The following is a 26766-nucleotide window of genomic DNA, read 5'->3' as shown; positions in this document are numbered from 1 at the left end:
CTCCAGACATGCTAACAATTGGCAAATTTGCTCCTTTTGTTCCAAGTTTTTTTTGTCTTTCCCATATTTTTGCCTACCTCTCCTCCCCACTAATATCCCATCAGCTCTGTGACATCGGTTCTCTCTATTCCTTCATGGTCCAGGGTGTCACAAAGCACCTCTCTGAATTGCTGCCTCATTCAGCATGGATGTATGGGTCTGCCAGGCCTTGGAGATAACAAATTAAGTAGTTGTGAGAAGAAGGAGGGTTGTCCTAGTAACCTTCTATTAGCAGCATTCCCCACAGTGATCAGGAATGGATCCAGCGTATGATCACACTCTGCAAAGAATCATGCTTAAATTAAAACCCTACCCAAACCACCACCATCCAAAAACCCTAAAACAATGAGCTGACACGGTGGATCAAACTCACTACTGTAACTCTGCTGGGAAAATTCCCCACTGCTTCCTACATGCACCTTCCTTTTCATGTGAGATGGCAAGTTGTGCTTCCAGATGCTCTGCACAGCTACTGATGGGGACAAACAGGCATTTACAGCTATCTGACAACTGAAAAAAGCTCTGGTCACCCAGCCTTCTCCATGCCACTTACTGGGGAGTTCTCTGCAACAAGAGGCTAGGAGAGAATATTTTGCTGATAGTCACACAGATCCAAGTTTTATAAGTAGTCACCACACCAGATTTTTCATCTTGGGGGTCGGTTCTGTAGAACTGGAGATGAGGAAGTTGATTTTGAATGTTGATGATCCTCCTATATATTTAAGGCATCAGTTTAGGAGGTTGATTCAAAATAGGGACATGGTTACTGGTCAAGAGCTTCCTTAGATTTTCTCAGTGCCTTTGGGAGCCTCAGATATTTGCCAAAATCACATACAGCACCCATAAAGATCTCTGTTGGTCAAGGTATCAAGGAAGATAACTTATATATTCTTATATTTTGGTTGCTTTTAAAACGGCATCACACAGATACTTCCCAATCTCTGAAAGCTATCTGCAAACTTCTGAGTCCCCAGAAACTACACAGTTTTACAAAACCTTATTCCCACCATTTAAAACTGTGTTCATCCTTCCTGGGCTTTGTAACAAAACCACAAAAGGGCACAGAAAAACCTCAGTTTTCTAAAAAGAGGACTTCTACCATTCCACAAGGGCAATGCCATGCCAATGGGATGTGTGTGATGAAATTAATTTAATCTTTGGGTCTTTTGCCTCCTTTGCTCTTTTGTGCAGTCCTCCTTTGGTGCTCCTCATTTGTTAGTTCTGTTTCTGAAGTGACCTGTTCTTAGTTGGGTTTCTTATAAAAACTCCCCATACAGAATTATGCAGACTGCACAGTCAGTACCAGCCTCTCCCCAGCTCTTTCACCAGTTAGTATAAAGCAAAGTTAATAAAAAAGAGAAAGTTTAAAAACTACACTATGACTTTCATTTGCTGGAGGACATAGGCTCAAGTTAGCAATGTACTTACTTGAGTCACAGGATGCCAGACCACTTGAAAGCTCTTCTCCACTAATTAGTTTCAGCTTTTGTCTCTTCTTCATTATTTATCCAGTGTCAAAATTATATATACACCAGTAGGAACAGATGCGCAAATTAGCAGCAATTGTTGAGGGATATAAATATAGTGTAAGACAAGAGAAGTTAATCCATCCCCATCCAAAACTGTGCCTCTGTTTTATAGCTTCTGTAAGAGAGCTTCAAGTAGTTTTGCAAAGTTCGCTGCATGACAGAATAAAAAGTTTAACTAATTTTTGCTTTTCAGTCATTATCATCTAGGGAGGAAGCAAAAAGGTAGGATGATTTTAATAAGAACCTCTTCAAATGTTATATAAACTCTATGTTCTTAAAACCACTTTGCATGTTAACTACATGACAAAGCAGTTCATTAACTGAAATTTCACAAAGTCTTTACAGGAGAAAAGCAACTCTGTAAAAGCAAGTCTTCACAAAAGAAAAGTTTTGTTCAGAGAATACTCAATTTTTCTTGTCAAGGTTACTCTAGAGTATGGAGGACTGGAAGTGAACTAGTTGAATAAACATAATTTGATGCACTTTTTTGACTATAAATTTGATACATTTGTTTTTATCAGGCCAATCAGCAGTCATACTTACATTTTTAAAAATTTAATTTTTTCTTAGTACTACTGGAGAAAAAAGAGAATCCAAATAACCTTGATGAGGTAAAATTCTGCTCTGTAAACTTCTGCAGGCACCTTCATTATTGTCTCCAAATTACTATTCACAGTATTTCATCATTAAAACATCTAACGCTCTTCAATCCATCACCCTGTGAACTTCACAGGCCCCTGTGTAAACTCAGAATAGCAGGGTGTGAATTATACATCACAGGCCCTTCCTAATTGCTGATGGCTTGCTGGTGGCTGCAGATCTGCAGTCACCTGGCACGCTGCACTTTTGGGATGTTATCTTTATTACAACACACGTGTTTGAGTAGAGCATCCAGCGGGGTGCCTTGCAGCCAGTTATATCTGTTTCGTTCTTCAGGGGGTACAAGGCTCCTTCACGCCCTTGAAGACACCAGGAGCTCCCAGCAGGGGAGATCACAATATATTCCCAGTTCAAAGAGAAAGATCATAGATCAAATGAATACTTAAACATGTTAGCATGTATTTGTTCTTAAAGGTTGCTGTGCACACACACAAAGAGGTAGCTTTGCTAAAATATATAAACCTGCTGTATTTTTTGGCTTAAAAGCTTTCATGACTGATCCATTAATACATTTATTATCGAGAGGGAGTGATCCTGGGTTGAAACATCCCCTGTAAACTAACACCCAGCCTTATTGCCCAGCTTTGAGGTCAACTCCAGGTGTAACAAGGCTGAAAAGTAAGCGAATTTATTTAAACATGAATTTTAGTGTGAATTACAATCTCCAAAAAACAAGTGACTTTTCCTCTCAAAACCAAGAAATTGACTAGGAAGAGCCAAGTGATTGGTGGTGGTAAGAGCAGAGTAATTCACCTTCATCCATGGGTGAAACCTACTCCTGCACTTCCTAAAGCCTATTGCTAACTTGAAAGAAAAAAAATCTGCAACATTAAAAAGCAAAGATTCACCCCTGGCAGGCATAGGTGAAACTCCCAGGATCTGGCTCTTGACAGGGAGAGTTCCTGCTTAGGTAAAATTCACTGCTGTCATTTGGGGAAAGACGTGGGCAGGCTCATTTCCCTCCTACTCACTTTTCTCATCCTACAGCCTCAACCAGAAGTTACAGCAATTAAATGCTCTGAACTCACATGAAACCCACAGTTACCCCCCACCTATGGGCAAAAATAACTTTCTACTGCTCGTGGGCATATACCTTGAATAAGGAAAAGGAGGGAGAGGTCTTGCCAAGACTTGATTCTGAGAAACAACCAACCAACCCATCAACACACTTTGGAGGAAATCGAAGCTCACGGACTGACAGGGAGAGCAGCAGCAAGGATGCAAGACGTGGATAAAACTGGCTCTTGGGCTTTCTCCTGCTTAATGCTGCTCTTCCTTGTTTTTACACATAAGCCATCAATTTTCATTCTGCTTCCCCTCAAAAAGGAAAGAAGACAAGGAGGAAGATGGATTATACAGTAAATATTAAAAAAGTTATTGTTCCTGCCCTTTCCTGGCAATGAGGCCTTCCAGAGAAATTAAAGATATACAAACTTTGGCTGAGATGAGGGATTGTGTAATCTTTGAAATTACCCATGGAAGAACTGTCAGAAATTTATACCTATCATAATGTAATTCTATTTATTAAGGATGGTAAGTACTTCACCACTAAGAAACATTAAGACCAGAAATCCTGTGTGTGAGGACAGTGGGAGGAGGGAAGAAAAAGATGTTTGCTTAGTTGAATTTTTCCTCAAATGTTGTAGTTCACAATTCCATTGAACCTTGTAACCTGGGAATTTAAAAAAAATCATAAGCAACTAATATAGGCATCACAACACCTAAAAGGTGAAGAGGTTAAGTTGAAACAGCTGGTCTGAATACCCTGACACTCAGCCAAAGTGCAACTATTTGGTCATTTTTAAGCAGAGAACTTTTTGGTGTTAGAATGTCATTAAATCAGAAGACAAGTTACAAATGCTTTTCATTTAAAAAGCTGAAAGCAAATGGTCTTGTTTCATTTCTGCAAATGGTTTAGTTCAAGTTGTCAAGAAGTTTAAGAAACTCTGAAAACAGGTTAATGTTGTTGAGTACATGATTCATAAGAATTATGTGAAGGGGAGAAGAGAGGAAACTGTCACTTTTACTGCACTTGGATGCCAGCCCTAAAATAAGCTTCTTGGAACAGTTCATCAAAGGAATTTCAGTGGCAAAGCCAACATTTATCCCTTCACAGAGGACTTCAAGCCTCCTTTTATAGCACAGAGATTACTATATTTGGCCAAACCTAGATAACATTAAAGCCATTATCACTGCAGTGAGACACTATAAATAGCAATAGTAGTGTAAAACACTTAAAATTCTGTCTGGGAAGCATGATATATAAACAATATTATCTATGCATTATTTAGCGCTTGTCTATCAGACATAATCTCATTCATGATAACATGAACAAATTTAGTTACATAATTCACCTTGTTGTTTACCCAAAATTACTTGCATAGTCTTGGGAACTCCTTTCCTGATTGCTTTTGACAATAGACTTTATATTTAACACACACACATATGTGGGAAAGGTCAAATCATGCTCTGAGGTTCTGGATTTGTCAAAGTTAATTCTCATTCAATAAATCAGCACAGGAAACTGTTTCATTCTCTGTTTAAAGGTTCTGTTCACGTGCATCAAAAAAGAGTGTATTAACCTCAAACATTTTCATCTTTGTTTTGTCACCATACTAAAATTTTCAGAAGACCATAATCCTGAAACAAATTTTGCTGCCAAAAATTACAGGAAGTTATATTTTCATTGTGGATAAATTAGTCTCTGAACTTTACTTTCCATAACAATAATCAGGAGATTATGAACTCATTTGCAGGAAGTCCAGATAAAAAGATTTGCTCAAAAAAGATTGTCTTTTACCCATACATGTCAAAAAGACCACTGTATTTTGCATTTAAAAAATCATATTTCCACTATGGAGAGATATCCCACCCTCTAAGAGAAGTGTAACTCAGTAAGCAATATCATAGCAGAACTGCTCCTTGTTAAAGGCTGCGTTTTACAGACGTACTACTACTGGTACTTGAGGAAGAGCTCTTCTACACAGGTTTAAATTGAATTTTTTTTTCTTAAACAAAAAGAAAAAAAAAAAAAAAGGAAGTGTGTAACCTCTTTTTCTTAAAAAAAAAACCCTGAACTGTATAACCTAGAACCCAAAACTAGCATATAAGAGCAAACTGGAAAGTTAAGGACACTTAATTTTTAAACTGAAAAAGAAAGCCTACATGCATTAACTTCACATAATTTTAGAATAACATTTTCTGCTGGTAGAGTGGTTTGGGTTTGGTTCTTAATTAAAATTAGAGGTGGTCTCAAAAGCCCAGACCCAATCATCCCTGAAAATTAAAATATTTAATCTTGTCTGGAAGAGAACTTAGTAAGCCACTTCTCCCACACAAAATGTCAAACCAGGCTAAGTGCACGAGGCTGTGCTCCTGTGTCTCCTGAGTTCAAAGGACCCAAGTTAAACTCATCTGGATGGAAACCTCCAGAGCCTCATTATTTCCATGTGAGTTTGGAGAGAGACCTCACTCTGAAGATCCAGCAAAAATCAAGATGTCAGGTTCCAGGCATTAAGACGACAATCAAACTTTTAAATCAATAGCTAACAAAAATTCTCATCCATTATACTTTTGTTTAAAATCTATCTTTATACTCAGTCTGGGAGAATGGTGGGGGGAAGAATCACTGAATACAGCTGATGGAGAAAGAAAACCCACACTTCTGTGCGAACACACAGACCTTCCCACTCCTCTGAACTGCAGAGGAAATGCTCCTGCTGATAAATCATCAACAGGAAGCCAGATTCAATGGCTGGGCACAGCACCCTTGCACTGACTTCACATACTTCTCAATTGCCTTGACACAATAACCTTTAGCTCATAAAAACTTGGATCTTATGACATTTTCGAGTAGTGACGAACACAAAACAAAATTGCTTGGAGCATTCTCATCTCAAAAGCCTCCCCTTGAGCATTTCCCTGTGCAAAGTAAAGAGCATGCTTGCTTTTATTCAGCCAGTTCATTAATCAGTGTCACCGAGATGCTACCTCCCCCCTCCACGGTGTTTCTGTGTGCATGTAAATGCTTCAAAATCATCCACAGTCATTCCCACCAGAGGTGGTTTCAGTGCACCCAGGCAGGAGCAAAGGCTCCGTGCTGAACTCCTGGTGTGAAATGAGTCATTTGTTCCAAATCATGTTTCCTTTCTTCAATATTCGTACTTAGTTATTCATTTCCCTAAAGTACATGAAGATGAGATGTTCCTGAGTTATTTTCTGTTTGCTCTCAGCACATACACTATTTTATTCCTATTTCTTATCTCACTTTTCCAGCCTTTTCCATGATTTCAGTGGGTTTTGATTTAGGACCTCACAGGGACAGATAACAAAGCCCACACTTTGAGGAAGATATCATTTAAGTCCTCTTGCAAGATCTTTTGAGATCTTAGAGTCCCTTTGCACTGGAGATAGTCGGCACCTGCAAGGGCTTGATTCCTAAACACCCATTACCATGAGGAACAAAGTTAAAATTACTTTTAAGCTGCAGAAGTGGAACTATTACATAAATGCTTATCTTATTCAATAAATATGCAAGATGTGAAAATTAAATGTTTGCAAGCATCCTGTTAGCTACCCATCAGGAACTGACTGGTGCACATGACCATTTATGTATATGTGTTTCACCTTTCATGTTTCTTCACAGCTGTAGCTGAAAATCATTGCTGAATCTCCTTTCTCTACTCTTAGCCATGTGTCATTTTTGAGATCTCCATATCTTCATACCAACCATTATCTTTGGGCTATTTTTTCCAGTCACTATTGTTCCGTCAGATTCCCCTTCCCCCTTTAAAATTTTCCAGTTGCAAACTTAGTTCATTATTGTTTATTTAGTTTTTGTATATGTAGTCATATAAATTAAAATTTCAAATCAGTATCATCCTAAAGAGATAATCAGCTTTACTAAGATTTGACTACGGAACAATTTTCAAACCTACAAAATAATGACATGGAAATTGATGTGAAAGACTAAAATACCATAGTCTCATGCTGTACCTAATGAATTGCACTTAGTTTGAATGTCAAGTTGACCTTTGAGTAATGGACAAAAGTAATTCACAAACAGCATCTATCACTAGAAATTTACACACCTACTTGAACAAGCTCAGTGTCATTAAGGAAAAAATGAATGTGAAGACACAAAACTTAATTTACTGTAGCACAAAGTCTGCTGAGGGCACTGTGGACGGCCTCTTCCCCTCCCCTTCATCACCATGCATATATCCTTTATTTTTCATCACTGAACCATTACAGTCTTTGATTTCTGATACTGTTTTTTTCTTCAGTATTGCTAGTGGATCTTTATCTCTTTACTGAGTCATAACCAAAAAAACTGAAGGGCTGAATTCCATCCAAGCGAGCACACAGACTTGCCCTGATTTCAGTGAGTTTTATATAAGACTCTACATTCAACACTGAGCAATCTCCCAATTTTCTGCTTGTACATTACCTCTCCCAGCTATCCTCAATCCTAAGATAATGTCTTCAAATGCATCAGAATTTCATGTGGATGTTTCCACGTCAACTGTTGGAGGGTGTGGTATGTTAGAGATGTAAGAAACTCACTTTCATCTGTTGAGCATAAAGTATCCGAAAATACAATTCACCATCATACTCAAGCTACATGAGGGAGAAAGGCTACACAAGGAGCTCACAGGAAAAACTCTTTTTGTAAGTGGAAATGGAAAAGGAAAGCTTTCTGTCTCCAGCCCCTTTGTCTCAAAAGAAGTACTTATAAACTGACAGAGCTGTTACACAGTTCCAGGACCTGGCTTAGCTGAGACATAAGTATCTCCAAAGAGATCAGGTACCACAGCAGAGGTGAAATGCATCAAGATTAAATTAAACTTTGTAACTGCAGCCTATAAAGCTATCAAGCCATCTGAAGCACTATTTTATTGCCTCTTCCCTGGGAAACTGGACAGCGGGAACCAGGAGATGTTCAGAAGCTCCTGGGGCTGGACTACTCCAGCAACACAGGCTGAGTTTGATTTTGCATGACTTGCCAGAGACTGGTTATCAAACCCTTCTCCTCATTCAGGTAGACCAAGGAGAAACACATTGCTGGGTGACTGAGCAGGTGTCAAGGCTGTCACTAATGGACACCCTTCTTATAATTCCAAACTGCCAGAAACCACTCCAGAAAATCTTAACCTTAGCCAGGCTCTGCAATTCACCCTGAGGGAAGTGTTCCTAATTTTTAACTTGCATTCCATCATGTCTTATCAGAGGGGTGCTTGTAACCATCCAAAAATAACTGAACCCCAATATAATACCTTCTCAAAATCATCAACACTTACTGCAGGAAAGAAAAAAGGGAAAAAAAAGGAAAATGTAAGGAAAGAGATCAGTTCAAGTCACTTCTCAAAGCAAGATATTGCCGGAATGAGGCAATCCTCCTACCATCCTATAAACAAACTTTCAAAAGTCAGCTAGCGACACTCCAGGGATACCTCCCCCAAACCTCGCCTGCACCCCTGTCCCCGCAGTACCTGACATTGTCGTGCTTCTGGATGTAGATCTTATGAAACATCATGTCTTCCTGTTTGGCATTAATGTCAGCTTTCATCTCCATGGCAACATGTCGAGGAAGTACAGAGAGCAGGAGACGCTCCTGTGGAGTCAGACAGATGAACCAATTAAAACACCTGCTGCCCAGTTAACAAACACACTTTGTTCCTTACTGGGGAGAAATGACTCATCAGTTTGGTGAGAGATGAGTACAACCAAGCAAAATGGGCTCCATAAACCCAGTAGCTGATCCCCTAAGCAGTCATATGCAATTCTGTTCCCAAACCCAACAGTAAGAATTCAATGATTTTAGAAGAAAAACGATTATTTTTCATTCCAGATGCACTGGGCTTACAATCATTGTTGCCAATTCTTGCAAATGAAGGAACCATGCAACTCAAAGTGTCCGCGCACTGTTCTTGGAAGGACCCTGATAAATGATATTGTCTGACCTCCCACACAGTCTCTACACACCACCACGAAGTCTTCCTTCACCTAACACCAGAGGAATGATACCCCAACACCCTTGGGCACTATTTAAAATTCCTTCCTTGCTGATCTAATTATCTAAGCACATTCCCCCAGCAGGCACAAACCTGCGCTTAGCAGTTAAAATGTTGTAGAAACGCCCCGATAAAACCAGCATGAAAAGTATTATACTGCTACACTTTAAAGTGCTATTAGTGCCCAACTGCATTAAGACCTGTGAACCCACCCACTCACCTACAAGAGTATTTTCAATAACCACATATCATCAGCAGTTTGTGGCTTTCCTTGCCCCTCATTTGGCACTTTTATTTACTGATCATATCTTTCGTGACTTTTTAAACATTATTTTGCAAGCTGTTCTGTATAGACTTAGCAAAAATTGACAAAATGATGACTTTCTGGTGATTCTCCTAGAAGCTCACATAAAAACAAGTGCTTGTTATTATTCTAAATTTGGTGCCAGTTTCACACAGAAATTATAGAATTTAAATCTGTGGGTAATTTGTGCCCCAGGGATGCATCTGTTTATATCAGAAATCACACCTGAGAATGCTGCCCAGAGCTTAATCCTATTCCCAGTCACACCCCATGAAGTTCAAAAGAGTTTTCTATGGCTCATGAAGGTGGGAAGCATCTCCTTTGGGATCTGCTCTGCCATGGTCCAGTCCAACCTGCAGGCAGTGCTCTGGGCTAGCTGAAGAATCCCAAAAGCTTGTGCCACTCTTGTCTTTATTTTTCTTTCCCTGCAGTGAGCAGGAGGAAGAAAAGGGCCTTCCTTCTTGGTGATACAGACAGAAGGTGGTGCAAATGAAGGTCCCTAACCTTATCTAACAGCTCATTAATTCTCAACAACACAGGGAGCAGCAGGGCTCAAATGCAGGCCTGACTCAGAGGGGTCAGCAATCCTCTCCCAAGTACTCACGTCACCAAACCACTTGCCTGTCCTGCAGTTACAGGCACATTTCTGGTTTCTAATTCCTAGTTTTAACTGAAAGTTCACCATTTATTCCTTCCTCTAAGGAGAGAGAGGAACCCTGGCAGAACCAGAGGAAGACGAATTCACTGAAAATGTGCTCAGCATGCACTGAGACGTTTTTTAATCTGTGGCACTGCTCAGTACTTCTTTTTCCCCCTTCAGTGGGCACCTTAAAGAGACTTCTTTAAGATTCTGCCTTCAGTCTTTGAAGAGATAGTAATAACACAGAAGATGTGTTAGAGGGATTTCTATCTCTGCTTAAAACTGCATCAGTCATGAAAAGATAGTTGTTTCTTAAAGTACTGTCACCTTCACTAGCATGCTGCAGGTGCTAACAGTTACATATCCACATTTTTTTAAAAAAAGCAGCTCATGAATCATGCACGTGTCCTTAGGCTTCTGTCAGCTATTGGTGCACTCCTTGAGTGGAAAAGCACAACACATTTGTATGTTTTCCAGAGTAAATGGTGTATACACTGTTGTCATTTGCATATTCTAATAGGCATCCTCAAATGTGTGAAAGTTGCTATTTTATGTGTGATTTTACACATCCTGTAAATAACTTGGAGCTTTATGAGAGGTTCAGGGGCACCCACAGGTTTGGAACATTCCCTGTGGGCGCACGAGCATAGAGGGTTTACTTGCTTCCAAAACAGAGACACATTCAGGAGCCTGAGTGTCTGTTAGGAGCACTCCAGGAGATTGTCATGTACATTTCCGAACAGCTTTTACTTGAGAACCCCCACCCCTACTCTTCCTGACACCATAGGCACTGCCAGATTAAATCACCAATATTTTCAAGACACTTGAGATCTCCAGGAGCTGCACTAAGGCTGCTCTGAACTAATAATCAGGGAATAAGATAGGCTCATCAGGTGAAACAAAAGCATGTGGCACAACATCCCTTCATGCAGCTACTAATTAGGAAGTTGAGCTGTGTTACAGAGCTGAGCATTATCTTTATTCTGTTTGCTTGGAGCCATCACAGTCACTGAAAATAACCTTTGAAGCTAACAGGAGAAGGCTATAACAAGTGCATTTGTAAGGCATAAGCCACATTAAAAGGCCTTCAAAACAACCAAATCTCTAAATTTTAGTTCAAATGGAGCAGAGAAATTAGGGTCTCCACTAGAGTATAATTTTCATTTTGGTACAATAACTAGAAAGTGCTGCAGCCCTCGCTGTAAAATCACTTATTATGCACCAGCGAGGTGACTAGGACTGCTGTTCTACAAGTATAACAAGGCAGCATTCTGACCTGATAAAAAAGCAAGAGCAAATCCATATATAATTCTCACTTCAAAATAACATGCAAGTATAGTTCCACTGAATTATACATTAAACAAATGCATCCCAAGGAGCACTAGTCTCTAAAACAGGCACATAGATGAAGGAGTCCAACACAGATTTACACACATACACATGGATATATGTGTGCATGGGTACACACATTCCTACAACTCCGCATAGGAATTTTAAGTATTTATGTAGTACTCTCCCAGGATGACCTCAAATCACTATAAATACTTAGTATCTTAAGATTATCCATTTATTCTCAGGTTTAGTAACAGTTACTTTTTACAAAAATGATGCTGAGATGAAAAAAGGAGAGAACAACTTTACAGAGACAAAAGACATGCAATGCTATTGCATTAAGACAGTGCAGTCTCAACAACCCATCTCTTACTCAAATGTTATTTGCTCCCTACAGAGTATGGAGAACACCTGATTTTTCATCCAAGAATATTTTTTTCTGGGCAAACAACAGTGATTCCTGTTATAGCTCTGCCCTAGGTTATATCAAGTAATGAAATCACAAGTGGTCTCTTTTCTGCATTGGACATTCTGGATTTTCTATTTACTTTCTGGTTAATTTTGGGTGCTGGTAGATCCTTAATAAAGGAAAATAAAAGGTCATTTGCCCAAGACAATCTGCCTGTCTTTAACAGAGAACAGCACACAGGAGCACCATCGATCTCCAGAAAAAGACAAGCAACAATAAATAACAGTGTTGGGCTGCACAGTTGTGTTTCCCTCCACCCCTGTTTGGAGACTGGCTCTCCCAGATGTGGGCTAAGCTGCCCTTTTTTGTGTCTGCTGTCACATCATGATTATCTCAATGCATTATGCATAGAGAGGCATCTGAACTGAACCTGGAGATCAATGTCAGTTCAGGCTGTGGCAGCAAATAATCTCATTAGGAGTCTCCAGCTGCCAGGTACTGCTGGAAGGACTGAAGAGCACTTGGCAGTGACTGGCTTTGACCCACATTTTTCTGATGTCCTGGCTTTCTTATGTGTGGTACAGTACTTTCTGGAGAAGGAGAGTAGAAAAAAGCATCAAGATTTGTCAGGACTGTTCTTGGGAGCTGCTTCTGAGACAGAAGTGTCCAAATCCAGCACAGCACAAGCATTTGAGCCGTGTTGCTAAGGAAGTCTCTCGGCAGGGAGGACAGAGCCGTAATCAATAAGTAAAATGGCATCTTCTCTTGGCTCAATCCTTTCCTCCACTTCAAGATGTGGAAGGTGGAGTGGCTGCTCATTTCATCTTTCTGAGACTATATTTGTTCCAAAGGATAAAGGAGTCTTGAGTGTGAATCTTGTTTTCATACATAAAGTATCAAATAAGTACGTGTACACGTTATTTCACAGTAAGGATTGAACAGCAGCTATGTCAGCCAGAGGTACCTCACAAAAAACTGCCAAAACACAAATCCATACATGCAGCTGAGCTGAGACATGAAGGAAAATTAATCTGAGTTGCCACAGAGATGCAAAGACTCCCCAGCTGATTCATTCCCCTGACTTCTCCCCAAACCCACAACCAAGCTCTGAGATATCTCCCAAGGGATGAGCGGAAGTCCCGTTTCATGATTCATTTTAAATTGGACTGAACAGACCACTATGAGAGGTACTGCAGGACAGAGATATGTGTTAGCAAGGGAATAGTCAAGCTGCCCCAAAAGACCTTCTGTGTCTAATTCCAAGGACACAAGAGATTCATTGCAAGAGAACCCAAAAATTAATTAGGGGAGCAGATACATGCAGTACCCTTGACAACTCAGCTGTATGTTGGCAGCAAGAGGGCTTTTTATGGGAAAAAACCAATGAAGCTGATGATGAGTCTTACTTTTTGAACAAATACAATTCATGTGAGGCCCATAAGATATAGAGAGGTGTGTAAGAAGGTAGGAACCTTTGGGAAAGGAGAGAAGAGGACCTTCTTTGGAGCCATCAAGGAATATTATGTTGTGTGGACCAATTCTTACCTGCATTACATCTACCTTTTGGCAGTGGCTTGGCAGACAATCATGCCAGGCTGACCTTACAAAGAGGGTCAGTACAAAGCCTGTGTGTTGTACCTGCATTCAACACCTGGCTTCAATGATGGGTGCAAAAAAACCTATGCAGACTCTTTGTATACTGTGTAATTTTAATCCACAGAGCACATACCACAGGATATGCTGCTGTGTCTGGAAAAGTCCACCAGAGTATTGGACAAGAACTACACCCCTGAACTTTCTTTCAAACTTTTGAAAATCCTGTCCTCTAGCATCAACCTATTCTTGCCTGGATTACTCATGGAGCAAGAAGCCTTCAAATCCCATCCTACAGGAACAATTTGCATGCTAATTCTGTTTCAGTATTTTAATTTTTAATTTCCAGCTGTTGCTCTTACCTGCTGCTGGTTTTCCCTTTGAGAATGCAGCCTGGCTTGTATGCATTCCCTGGTCTCCTGGAAAGCCTGTCTTTGGGACACCTCTGCTGGGTAGTGGGTACACACGCCTACAATGTTTGTACAGGAGAAGATGAGGACATTGGAGACCAGCTGCAACAAAAACAAAAGAAAAAAAAAAAGAGAGAGAGAAATACTTGGTTACACTTTGGAAATCTGCCATTGGTAACAAAGCACCAGCCAGAATCCAGCCCCTTCCATGACTCCTTAATCCAACACACATTTAAAACTCAGGCTCTTAATTCCAGTGTATTTTGCCTCTCTAGTCTCTAAAATATAAAACTTCCATATATGACCTCAAATATATGTTCTTACCACTGTGTACTACTTCACAAATAAAATGTACAATTTCACTGGTAATTCTGCAACCTCGCTTTTGGTTATCCATTATCTTGGGACTACTGTGACACAATTCAACTAAAAATACATCATTGCTCCATCATTTGAAGTCATTTATAACTCACACACAGAGATCTGGCAGAGAAACACAAATATTTCCATGTTTGTGTGCCTACATATCTGGCTCAAAAACATTTCGAAGGTACAATAAATACCATTATTTTGAAATAGTGCTTAAAATACTGGAGGTAAAGTGTTGGTATTCACAAGGTTTCAGAGGAACTGAAGTAATTTTTATAATCTAGTTCCAACTCAAAATTTTATAGTACTAGATAAAAACATAAGTTTTTTACATTTCTATGCATGAGTACAGAAATTAGTTGCTATGTTTGAGGCATATTTCAGCTGGACAAGCATGAAGGAAGAGCTATGCCACTCTTCTACTCCCATGTGGGTTATGTTTTGTAAGGAAGCAGTCATATAACTTTTGCTGAAAACTTGTGTTGCAACCTTTTATTTTTTTAATAAAAAGGAAAAAATATTCATGCCCACTGCTGGTATTTGTTTCAAGCAAAATTCTCAAAGCCTGTTCTGATGGTTTAATGTAAACCTTTCCCTTAACAGAGGTCAGTCCCAGTAGGACTTTTTGAGACTTGCACAAGCTGTACCAGATCGCCCTTTGAGGACAGACTTATTTGAAACACCTCTCGTTTCTTCCAGGGGGAAAGACTGTCAGACCTCCAAGATTCTTAATAATACTGATCTTTGCTCTATTCCCTAATGAGCCCAAATATATCCTTTGCCTTTATTAATTTTTTACTTACAGAATAAAAAAAGCAGTTTCCAGATCAGCCCATTCTCTGCAAATATGGAGCCACTCTGAAGGGCAGGGGAGCTGCAGAGCACCCTCAAGCCCTGAGCTCACAGGGGGTGCTCAGGACTCCCCAAACCAACTTGGACACTGTGAAGGAGAGAGGAGCTGCCCCCATCTCAAACATGGACCCACATGCCAAGAGTAACAGCCTCTCCATAAAAACCTGACTGGTGCTACTCCAACTGTTTGACTACATTCACGTGCTAAGGACAGCAACAATTCTTTTATTGACAGCTCTGACTCGAAACAGAATTTAGGCAGAAAAACCTCATCTTTCAGCTCAAAACAAGCAACACCGTCAACTACAGCCAGAGGAGGGACTTCTCTCTGTGGATGGCTGCCAGTAGATGGCAACACTCCAACTTCCCAAGCTCCTGCATCCAAGCTCTGCATTTTGGGCCATGTCCCTGCAGTGAGTTCCCACACTTGTTTACCACACTACAGCACAAGGACCTGCAGGTCATGGACACCCACAGGTGACTATCACCAGTGGCATCAGATGTATTTGCAGACAACTGGTTTTCTAGGACGAAATTATTCTCAACCCCTACAGACGGGTCCTTCCATGCAGAGGCCACAGTTTGCACTGGGAGGAGGCTGTTGAAGATGTAGGGCACACGTGGGCATGAAATAAGTCCCAATCCTAAACTCACACATTCCCTTCACAATTATGTTCTCACTCAGCTCTTTCTAAGACTGCCTGGATCCTGCCAGATCCAAGGTCCTCCACCTCTCTCCCCCAAGCTGATCAGACACCAGTCAACCCCCACCCAGATCCTGCCTTAACCTGAGGCAGTGCTGCATCCAATGGGCATTTGATGGTATTTTCTTGGTGGTAATGATAATTTTTAAAGATGAAAAATCCCCCCCAGCATTAAAAAAAAAGACAAGGCTTACTATATTGAAGAAAAAGCTTAAAAAGGGTGCAAAAATAGGGGTTTTCTAGGATTTACTGATTCCCACTCCATGGATGCACTGATTGAGACTCTCAGCCAAAGAACAGCACTTCTACAAGTTCAATCTGGTTAAAATGGGCTCAAAGGGGTTAAAAATAAACAGTATCTTTTGCATGCCCAGATTACAGCAAGACTCCCAAATCCTCTCTATTGGAGCTATTCAGTTGTGCAGTTATTAGAAAATTTTTCAGGGCATATAAAATGGCATAAGCACGTATGATATATTTTGAATGGATAAAACTGAGAACAAAGAAGGTTTTAAGGAAATAAGCAGTTTTCTGCTTTAATCCCAAGACTCTGAGATTTCATTTCACTTACAGTCACTAGCACTAACCCAAAAAACCTCCCCAAAACAGTGACTCAACTCTTGTACCAAGAACAGGAGACAACAGGTAAGTTTAGATGCCAGGCAACATATTGAGAATTAACCCAGCAGAAAGAGGAACACCTCAGCCCTCAAAACAAGCTCTCTTTTGGTCTTTCTTGACAAACTGGTGTTGTGCCAACAAAAAGTCCCCCCAGTGGGGTCCACGCAGAGAGATACAGTTACTGTGATGATGCCTTAAACAGCCAGGCTGTGCTGCTCAAGGCGTGTGGTTCATATTGGACATTGAGACAGGGAGTACAAAAAACATCATCAGAACTGACATTATTGACAATATTTTTGGAACACCAAGCAGTTTAACTTTTCAGCTCTCACTAACGTCACTTTACACAAACCCAGGGGACTTCACAGACTGATTTACAAGACAGACTCAGATGACCGTGCTTCCTCAAGTAGGAACAAAAACTATATTGCAATGTAATTTTTAAGTAGCAGGGGACAGACAGGTGTCTGTATTTATTCTGTTTAGCAGGAGCTCATTTAATTCACAGTATAGCATCTCTGCAACACCCTGAAACATAAGGAGTGAAATGACTGTGTATTATCTGTGTTATTGTGTAACTTTTCTGTGAAAATATCAAAGATCTGCAGAGATTTAGAACTGAAGCTCCTACTATTTGCAGCCACAGTTGTTAGTAAGCAAGAGAATTTTGTTCAATATCTGTTCACAAGAATTTTCTACACAGGCATTTTAAAACACAATAAAGCAAAAAAAAAATTCTAGGAGCAATAATTTTTTCACAGCCCTCTGTCTTAACAAAATAATTTTTTATCATGTTTGCCAAATGGTACTACTTGCTTATCAGCTTCTGTGCCATTTTGCTATGGTAACCAGCTTCAGTCCCAGGAGGAAGGAGATGATGTAGATACTAAAAATCTGATTCCCTAAACCCCATGGCCTGAAAAGTAAAAACATATTATGGCAGATATTTCAGACAACCTGTGCTTGAAGAGCTGTTCAAGGCAATGGAAAGATATAATTGTCTGGTTTGTAGTTGATTTCCTTCCCCTGCCTAACTAGAGATTTAAAGAAAGAAGATTCCTACTGATTTTGGAAAACAATAGTTTATAAAGACCATTTAACTTACATATAACTCTTAGCTAAGCTATTAAACCTGCCTGCAGTATGAGTATTTCATAAACTAAAACGTTTACTCTTACATGACCTGTGTGAGGCAGAGAAATGCTGTTCTCTTGGTGTTACCAAGGCAGAGCTCTTCAAAGGTGATTCAACACCTAAGGAAAAGCTATGTACTGTGAGGGGTTTTCAAAAAGCACCGTGACTCCTTAGTGCCACTGAAATAATAGATCACTCAAACTCCAGCAACAAAACAGACCAGGCAGTTTCCAGTGGCTTTGATTTCATCGCACAAACAGAGCACTGCAACGCTTTTGTTGAATCTCCCGCAGGAAACTGCTTTCAATAATTTTTTCCCCTGGTGACTGAAGGGAAGAAAGACAAGAGATGGAAACAGTTTAGTTCCACATGTTCTAGGAGTTATGAAAACCTGGTATTACAAAATCGAAATTGAGAGCTAAATTTGGCCTGACACCAGTATTACAAAATTGATGTTTTGGGCACCTCAGGCCAGGCTGAGGATGAAGCAGTGGCCAGGGGAGAGCCTCCAGACCACCACAGCAGAAAAAGTATCAGCTTGCATCAATATTGCCACACTTCCCCCTGCTGTGCTTCTATTCGATAATTCTTCAAACACCAGATGCTATTCAATATGTAATTAAGAGACAACAACATGCTTAAGAGAAATAGCATCAAGATAAATTTAGTTCCCTACCTCTGCCAGAGCAAACAAGGCTGGCTACTGACATGAGAAGGTGGGCCATATTCCTTGCAATATCATTGCTTATTATAAAAATCACAACTTCTGTTTTTTGCCAAGTTACTCTGCTTTGGTCCACTTCTCCTGCAGAGGCTCAGGGTTACTTCTGTTCTGAGATCACAGCATTAGGCTATTCCCTTTAGTTTCCAACACCACTAATCAGTATTCTGATTTTTTATTTATTTTTCATTTCAATCAAAATATTGTTTTGATGTTTTCGTAAGGTCCTGTTTTGAAAACAATTACATTTGAAGCTTTTACTGTGGGGCCATAAAACTGTCTCAAGGAGAAATAAAGCACATATATGGAGATTAAAAAGTCACACAACACAACCTGCAGCAAACAACAAACTATGTACCCCCTCTTTCCTGAGCATGTCACTGCTCTGCCTCAACTTTCCAACTCTCATGATACTCAGCCAGTAGCAAATTTTTTGTTTAAGTGATCATCTGTGCAACAGCCAGATTAAAAGCAGATAACAATTGAATTTGGGCTACATTTCAAAGTGGTTGTATACTGAACTGGCAAACTGGTCCAATTATTAATCGCAGGAGCAGACACTGAAATCATCTTTACTTTTGAGAGTTAGTTTTTTTAACCTTTAAAAATTATTATGAAAAATTATTGAGTACTTACTGTAAACAATGTAGGGACAAAAATATTATGATTACAAAAGCTCTAACTATCCAAGACAATTCTGCCGCACAAATATGTGCAATCTTGAATTGGAAGTATGGATAAATTCTAAAGACAAAAAGCACAAACATTATGAGACAGTATTGTTATAAGATATAGCTGGTGCTGTTTTTTAAATTGCCCTGAACAGCAATTAACCCTCTATTGCCTCTTTATATACTACTGTCTAATAAAAAAATTGGAGCAGCTACAGAGCCAAAGGCATAATGAAAATTAAAATGAAAGACAACATCAGCTGGCTCCGAGATCAAATTACTCATGTATTTGTGTTGTATATACAACAACATCTTTCATTTCCCAGAGCTACAGCCAGCAGAGTATTAAGATAGTGAAAATTGTAGATTATCCCAGAAAGATAAATAAACAGTTAAAGTCACACGGTCTTCTCCCAGTGTTTGGCCAGTAAAGAACAGTGTGAAGAAATCAGGAGGTTTCAATTTCAAACGTGGCAAATACTTTTACTGAATAGTGAGAGATAACTGCAACATCAAAAGATTACATCAATACACCAGAGCCTGAGAACAAATTTTCTGAAGGTGCTGTCTGATGCCTTCCCTCTCTGTTCTGCTGCTGCTGTACAGCAACCACTGCTTGGATCTTGAGCAGAACAGAAAACCAATTACAGCCACTGCCTTCCAAAGGCCTCTCTAACACAAGAGTAGTGCTGCTGAAGCCAGTGTGGAGAGTTTAGATGCCTCCCTAAGTCATAGTTGAACTGTTGCAAAGTAGCAGAATTCTTTAGAGAGTATTAGAGAGCAATGTTCTACATATGCAGTAAATCTCTTCAGCTGATGCTGAGAACAAAAAATGTCTTGGCAGAAACACTTCTGAAACTTTTTTGACATTCCTTCTCTTTGGTGAGCCTACAAGGAACAAAAGCTGCCCACTTCACTCTTTCAACTAGATTCTATATTTGGCATAAAATTACTTGCTGAGAGTGACACATGGTATTTTGGCTGAAAACACTAAAAGAACCCTTATGCCACTTGTGAATATCTCTGTTCAAGAATTGCAGTCAATAAAAACATTAATCTGATGCCATCCATTCTGTGTATTTCAGCAACCATCTCACCTTTCCAGACCCAGCATAAATTCATCTCTCAGATATGATGCTGTTCTCCCAGAGGAAAGCCAAACAAGTATTTTGCCCCACATAAGCTCTTTCTTTAGAATGAAAATTCTTTCTTTAGAATAAAAAAAAATCTTTTTTACCTTTTAAATACATAGTTGCAGGTAGAGACATAATGCACTACACCCCTAATCCAGAGCAAAAAATCAAGATATTTATATTTTTCAATTCTCTTAGTTGTTTCAGAGAATATTGAAATCTTTGATGCTACATTCTTAATTGTAATGCTTCACACCTTATTCTATGTAACTTTAATTCATTTACTGATTGTTGTAACTGCAAACTTGTGCATTCTTGCCCACCAATATTTGCAATATCATGAACAATGCAGTATTTATGATTTGGGATTTCTTTATAATTAAAACTTTTAAATCCTGGTTTTATTAAAGAACAAAACATTACCAATACAGATTTTTTTTTTTTTAATCAAGCTTCTCAAGAGGAAAAATTATTACATAAAATGGATAAATTCTATTTCCCTATCAGTGTTTTATTAATTTTTCTGCTGGGATTTAATTTTCTTTCATTACTGACTGGTAAGATTAAGAAGAGAATATATTGTCCTAGCCAAATCTTGGTGTAACATCAGCTAAAATAAATATTTCTGTGCCTAAGTGTTCCTGGAACTCCATCACAGTCCCAGAGAAGCATCCTTTGCATGGTGGCACAGCCTTTGAGGGAGGAAGTGCTGCACTTCTCTAGCAATAAAACAGTAGGGAAGGAGATTCTGGGGTCTGTCATCCATCCTCAACAAATCCCTGTGGCAAACAAGTTTTTCTTTATCTCCACACTTAACATTCTTTAAAAGCTACAAATCAGCACTGGTTTTCATGCAAGGATCCTCGATGGTGATTCAGATGAAGCAAGGCAAAAGCTGCATGGGAAGCTGCCATTCCAGCGAAACACCCTGTGGCCCTTGGATGCAAGAGTGAGACTCTGAAAGAACTTAGGGGGAGGCTTCTTCCACTAAAACAGGGACATCTCCCCTTGCCTTTCCCCTGTTGACAATTCACGCCCTGCTTTTTTATTTAAATTACCACCCACGTCTTTGCAACCAGGCTGTCTCCTTCAAATCCTGTGGCTTCTTACCTTAAGAGATGGAACACCAGCCAGATGCTTCTCCTGAGCACAAGCTGCAAGTTTGGCCTGTTTCAGATTTGCTGTGGCAGTCTCCAGTAGGAACAACATGATAGAAATGGAGGACGTGGATTGATACACATCTCCTGAGCAATACCACACAGTATTTTAACTTTTTAACTCTCCAGCTCACTTAACCTGACCCTAGTGAAAATGCATTTGTAGCAAGAGTGAATTCATCTCCCTGGAAGTGTGTTTGTTTCTGATCAACAGAGGTGACAAAGACTTCAGCAACCAAATAAAATCTTACCAAAATAAAAGCCCTTCAAACAGGACTTGAAACATTAGGTACTTCTCTTTGAGGGTGTGAAAGTGGATGAAAGCTCCTAGACTTTCTGTGCATGACTCACAGCTGTCATTGGATAAACATCTTCCCATAAAAAACATGTCAAGATAATTTTGACAACTGTACAAAATTTGCCCAGATGCATGATGGCTTAGGCAATTTAGACAATGACTTTAGTTAAGAAAATTAAGCAAAGCTCTGATATTCCAGCAAAATCAATTGTTCTGCGAATGATTGTAATCACGTTTGAGTTATTCTCATGCCAATCCCACCTGTCCCCATGCTCCCAAGACACGAGGAGGTGGTAAGATAAGAAGATGCAGTAGGTGTTAGTAGAAAAATATTGTAATTGAATAGAAGTTGGATTGAGATGTCTGGTTATCCAGATCTGCACAATGTCTCTGAAGGGAGTTGTAATCAATGAGGAGAAAAGTCGAGAAATGTACTTTATTAATCATTTATATCCTATTTCCTTCCTTATCTGATGGAAGGGATGTGAGGGAAGGAAGACAAATGCTAAGGTTTTCTATCAGGCTCTCTTAAAATTAGACTGCTACCCTTAAAGTCCATTAATACACATCAACTAACTCAACAAGCAAATACACAAACTGATTTAAGCCATGGTGGGAGCAAGATTATGTTTACTTTGCTTTCCTGCATTTTTTTTTGCCTTGGAACGGGTTGTGCCTGGCAGCCATACCAAGTACATGATCTCAGCAGAAGAGACTTCTGGAGCCCAGGATCCCAGTTCTTCACAGTCACCTCCATGGCTGCCATTACCTCCCCTCCCCTTCCTCCTGTCCAGGGGTACTCTGCCCTTCCCAACACCCTACACAGTGCCAGCAAACACGCTCCACAGAGAAGCACATCCCCAACTTGTGGTTGCATTCAATAGCTATGAGAGAAAACGTCTGTACTAAATAGGCAAAAGCATGAAGACAAACACCCCTCTGCTTCCTCCTGTCACAGTGAATCCTAGTCTTTAGTGTTCCTGGGAATATTTCAGGGAGCCCTGGACTCAGATACACGCAATGCATTACACCCCTTATCTTCCATCGTCATTTAAGCACAGGAGTCACCTCCAGGTCACTGGGAAAACAAAAATATTTATCTAGTCACATGAAAGTCTTATTTATCTGGGAAAAAGGAACATTCTCCAATTGCTCAGCAGGCAGAAATGAGTGCCCTAAATATGGTCTGTAAGATATAAAAATTACTATTTCCCAAGCATTTAGAATGCGTGTTTTTAGGAGGTGGTGAGTTAGACTGGTTTTGTTTGTTTGTGTGGGAAGAAATGTAAAAAACGGAGAAAGAATGGAATACAGATGGGTATTTTGGTTTTGATTTAAAGAAGACCTGCTTTCTTCTTCTGTTGCTGGATTTCAAATCAAGCCAGAGCAGCTTGCCCACAAGCTCTGGTTCCTTCCTATTAACATCGTTATCCCAACATATATTTTTAATAAACAAAACTTACCAAGAACCACCAGCAAAGTTTGAACTCTTGAACTGAAGCAGTGGCTTGCACTAGATGAGGTGAAGGAGCAGCATTCATAGCAGATTGCAAAGATCGTGCACAGCCACCACTAATATCCAAGTCAATCTATGAGGGACCTGGCTGGATCACACACCCTCCTTCAAAGGCTGATGTGTGGTTTTGCCAGCTGTTACAGTAAAACGGGCTTACTTCTGCATCAGAGGGGTTGCACACAAGTCTGAGGTCTGTTATCGTATCTGGCTGCTGGAGCAGCTGAGCATACTGATCTCTAAACAGATTTGGATTCAACAACACAAAAACTCAGTAAGCAAATTCCTGACCAAATTTTAACTGAGCTCAATGATCAGCTTGAAGGCACATTCCTTGGCCTTCAGCTTTGTCATGCTGAATTTCAAAGGTCTGCAGTAATATAATAAAGATTTTTATAGAGAAGCTCTAAAAGGCACTTCAGAACTGTTTATAAAGGCAAGTGTAACACAACCTAATGACAGTGGTTACAACCGGCTCTGTTTATAATACAAATTATAACACAATTTGGCCTGCCTCAATTTCACTGTACACAACCCCTCTCCTCTGTGCCTCTGGAGCTGCACTACTGCACTCTGCATGAGTCTTTCATTCTGCCTTCTTTGCACAGTAAATCCTATTACTACCCACCCTGCACTTTCTTCTCAGCTCCCCGGTTCCGTCTGTCCCCAAACACACAAACACGAACGCCTCACGATTCCAGGCTTAAACCAAATGGCTATTTGTAAATTAGCCTAGATGAACCTTATTCTGTTCCAATAGCTTCAACAATTTGGATACTCGCTACTACATGAGTTTTTCACAGCATACTCTGCAAGGCACAATTTACATTGCTTTGCAGAATCTGAAGGAAAACATTTCGAGGTAAATTTTTGAGGCATAGGTATCAAAAACATTATCCAAGCCCCGTACTGCAAGACTGCATCATTAATTTCTGTAAGCATTATGAAATGGCAGGGAGCTGGATTCTTGAATCAAGATATGCTACAGCTGAAAGATATCTTGGTAGGATCTTAAACCTGCTTTTTACCACTGTCAAATGTGTAAGATGAATATAATGAAAATACTGGAATTACAATACTGTAAGAATTCCACTGTTTAACAGAAACAAACAAATCAACTTCACTTTCCTGGAGATGCACAGTTTGGAAGAGCTTTTGAATTCTGACAATTGAAATAAGTTGGGTTGGCTGAGAGTTGAGTAGGATATAAAGAAACTAAATCCAAATTTCTGCTGCTAGTGGAAAATTCTGAGCCTGTAATTGAGCATGTACTTTTATTCTCCCAAAGATCATTACCAGAGATTATGCAGCTGAATAGGTTTTCTGAGGTGAACTTAAAATAGACCAAATATCATACTAACCTCCCCAAGAGGATACTGTACACCACTGAATTGAACTTTGAAAACCAATAAATTATGATTATTTAAAGTAACCTAATCTGAGGAAGACAGACAGAAAAAAATAGGCAGTACTTATTTTCAGAATTTTCTGTAATATGACAAGAAGACAGGACCTAAGAGACCTCCTGGACTATAGAGTATATTTCCCAGTTGCCTCTTAAAAAATTGTCATAACCAAAAACTGATACCACAATTCTGTTGAAGTTTAAAGTCCACTGAATAGCAGTAGTTGCTTTTCTCACATTATACGCAGTATTTCTCTTAATATATTCCAAAGAGACTTTTTTTTTTTCCTGGAGTGGACAATATTGACAATAAACAAATTAGCTTGCAAACTTCTTTCCCTGTCATCATCATCTGTTGCACCACTGCTTAAATATTTAGTCATAGCATTAGATTTTTAATTTCCAAGAATACAGCTCATGTGCACTTGGCCTTGCCTAGTAAGCCTTTCACAAATCAGCCCTTGTATTATGTGGAGATTCATTAGTTCACTTCGAAACAAAACGAGTTTATGAAAAGTACTTCCAATGTGGAAGATAACTGGATAAAAAAATAACCTAAAGAGGAAAAACAGCCGAGAGAGGTTTTGCTGTCTACTGAGAAACAGGTACAGTTATTGCCTTTATGTCTGGGAACTGAGATCCACACAAATGAAGAATTTAGCAAGAGATAATAATAAAAAAGTGGTGTAAAATGTTTCAGTGTGTGATCAGATCCATGACTGTGGCTTGAAATCCTAAACTGGTTCTTTGCCACGCTACTGTAATGTCAAGTCTAAATCCAATAGGGAGCTCCTAAGCCATTTTGATAGGATAAAGATATTGGAACCAGTTGTCTATTCTTATCAGTTCAACTGTATCAACTTAAGACAGAATTAGAGAAAATTATTAATTATATCTCTAAGATATTATTTCATCGTACACTTCTTTGTGCTTTCTGGTGAAGCAAATATGAGCTCTCCCTTCAAGCACAAAGTAGGTGGTCCTTGACAGCAGTGATAACTGGCACATCCTGCTGCAGCGCTGGTAAAATAACAGTAAACAGAAGAAAAAGTGCAAGGATAGGGAAAATCACAAGTCCAGATATGTAATGCAAAGTAGGACAATACAGAAACACAACAGACTAAACCAAAAGATGTAAATGGGTAATTTTTGTTATTGACGTCATTCATCCGCTAAGGTCTACAAGACAGTCTTTAAAAGTAGTCAACTGCTCTTTGAGAACACCAAGCACAAAATAAACTGACTGAGATGTACATTGTCTGCCTGTGAATCAAAAACCTCCAAACTATTCCCTTTTAAGAAACCATTTCAGAAATTTATAGCAGAAATCAAGTGATAAACCCAACTAGTCCAGCAATCAGGTGCTAAGCTGTTGGCATAGTGTCAGGCATCACAAGCAGTAGTGACCACTGCTGAGTTTGTCTGATGCTTTTGTTATTACCATAGCCTGCTCAGCAATTTCTCATGTGGTTATCATCTACCAGTTTCCTTCTTGCATTCATGTTTAACTGAAAAGTTCACAACATCTTCACAGTTCTGGAAAACACACACACACACACACAAAAGGCAGAGAGAAGGGAGAGTGTAGTGAAACATGAGAAGAGGCAGAACCCACACCAAACAGGACAGAAGAAGGAAATGGGGATCAGAACAGAGGACCAGGAGCAGTAAGTTATGGACAAAGAAGCATAAACAGCTTTCTGGAATGATTACATATTTCCTTCCTCTAGAACTAAAATCAAACCACTATTTTTTTTCCCAGTTTTTTTCTGCCTCAAAAATAACTATTCGCAGAATAACAAACTACACAGTCTCTTCAACTGGCAGGTCTGCAAAAGACCAAATGGTCTCTGTTGCCATTCCTTGCACAAAGACTGTGAGTATTAAACACTGTATTTGTCCTGAGACTGCCTTGAACCAGAGAAGTGAATAGAGGCTGCAGCAGCAAATACCTAAATGCTGAATAATGTTCATCAGCTCACAGGCAAGTTTTTATCTAGTTTCAAACAAGACTCAGTGGGCAATGTGTCATTTCCAAGCATGAGTACTCAACTTCAGAGATTCCATTTGCCCTTAAAATATCACTTTTATAATGCAAAATTGCTATATCTGATTATCAGCACTGCACAGATCACGAAGAACTATCTTAAAAATGGCTGTTTAATTACTTCAGAACAAGCTGTGCTCTTTTGAAAGAGAAACTAGTTGGAAAATCAGCATCATATTTTATTGGACTTTCAATATGTATATGTGAGCTGA

At 39.5% G+C, this 26766-nt stretch overlaps 1 protein-coding gene across 1 annotated transcript in view; it reads right to left on the bottom strand.

Moving 5' to 3' along the window:
- Positions 1-26766, bottom strand: part of ADCY5 (adenylate cyclase 5) — a gene marked incomplete at its 5' end in the record, with an annotated part of 205400 nt that overhangs the window by 70889 nt on the left and 107745 nt on the right. Inside the window, 2 exons of the mRNA XM_008638242.2 lie at positions 8720-8841; positions 13882-14031. Coding sequence (XP_008636464.2) covers positions 8720-8841; positions 13882-14031 — 272 coding nt within the window. The remainder of the gene's footprint in view (positions 1-8719; positions 8842-13881; positions 14032-26766) is intronic.

The sequence above is a fragment of the Corvus brachyrhynchos genome, unplaced genomic scaffold, assembly GCF_000691975.1.
Source record: "Corvus brachyrhynchos isolate BGI_N302 unplaced genomic scaffold, ASM69197v1 scaffold126, whole genome shotgun sequence".
NCBI classification, from domain to species: domain Eukaryota; kingdom Metazoa; phylum Chordata; class Aves; order Passeriformes; family Corvidae; genus Corvus; species Corvus brachyrhynchos.
The sequence above is the reverse complement of the archived record's forward strand: the minus strand, read 5'-3'. Positions and strand labels throughout refer to the sequence as shown.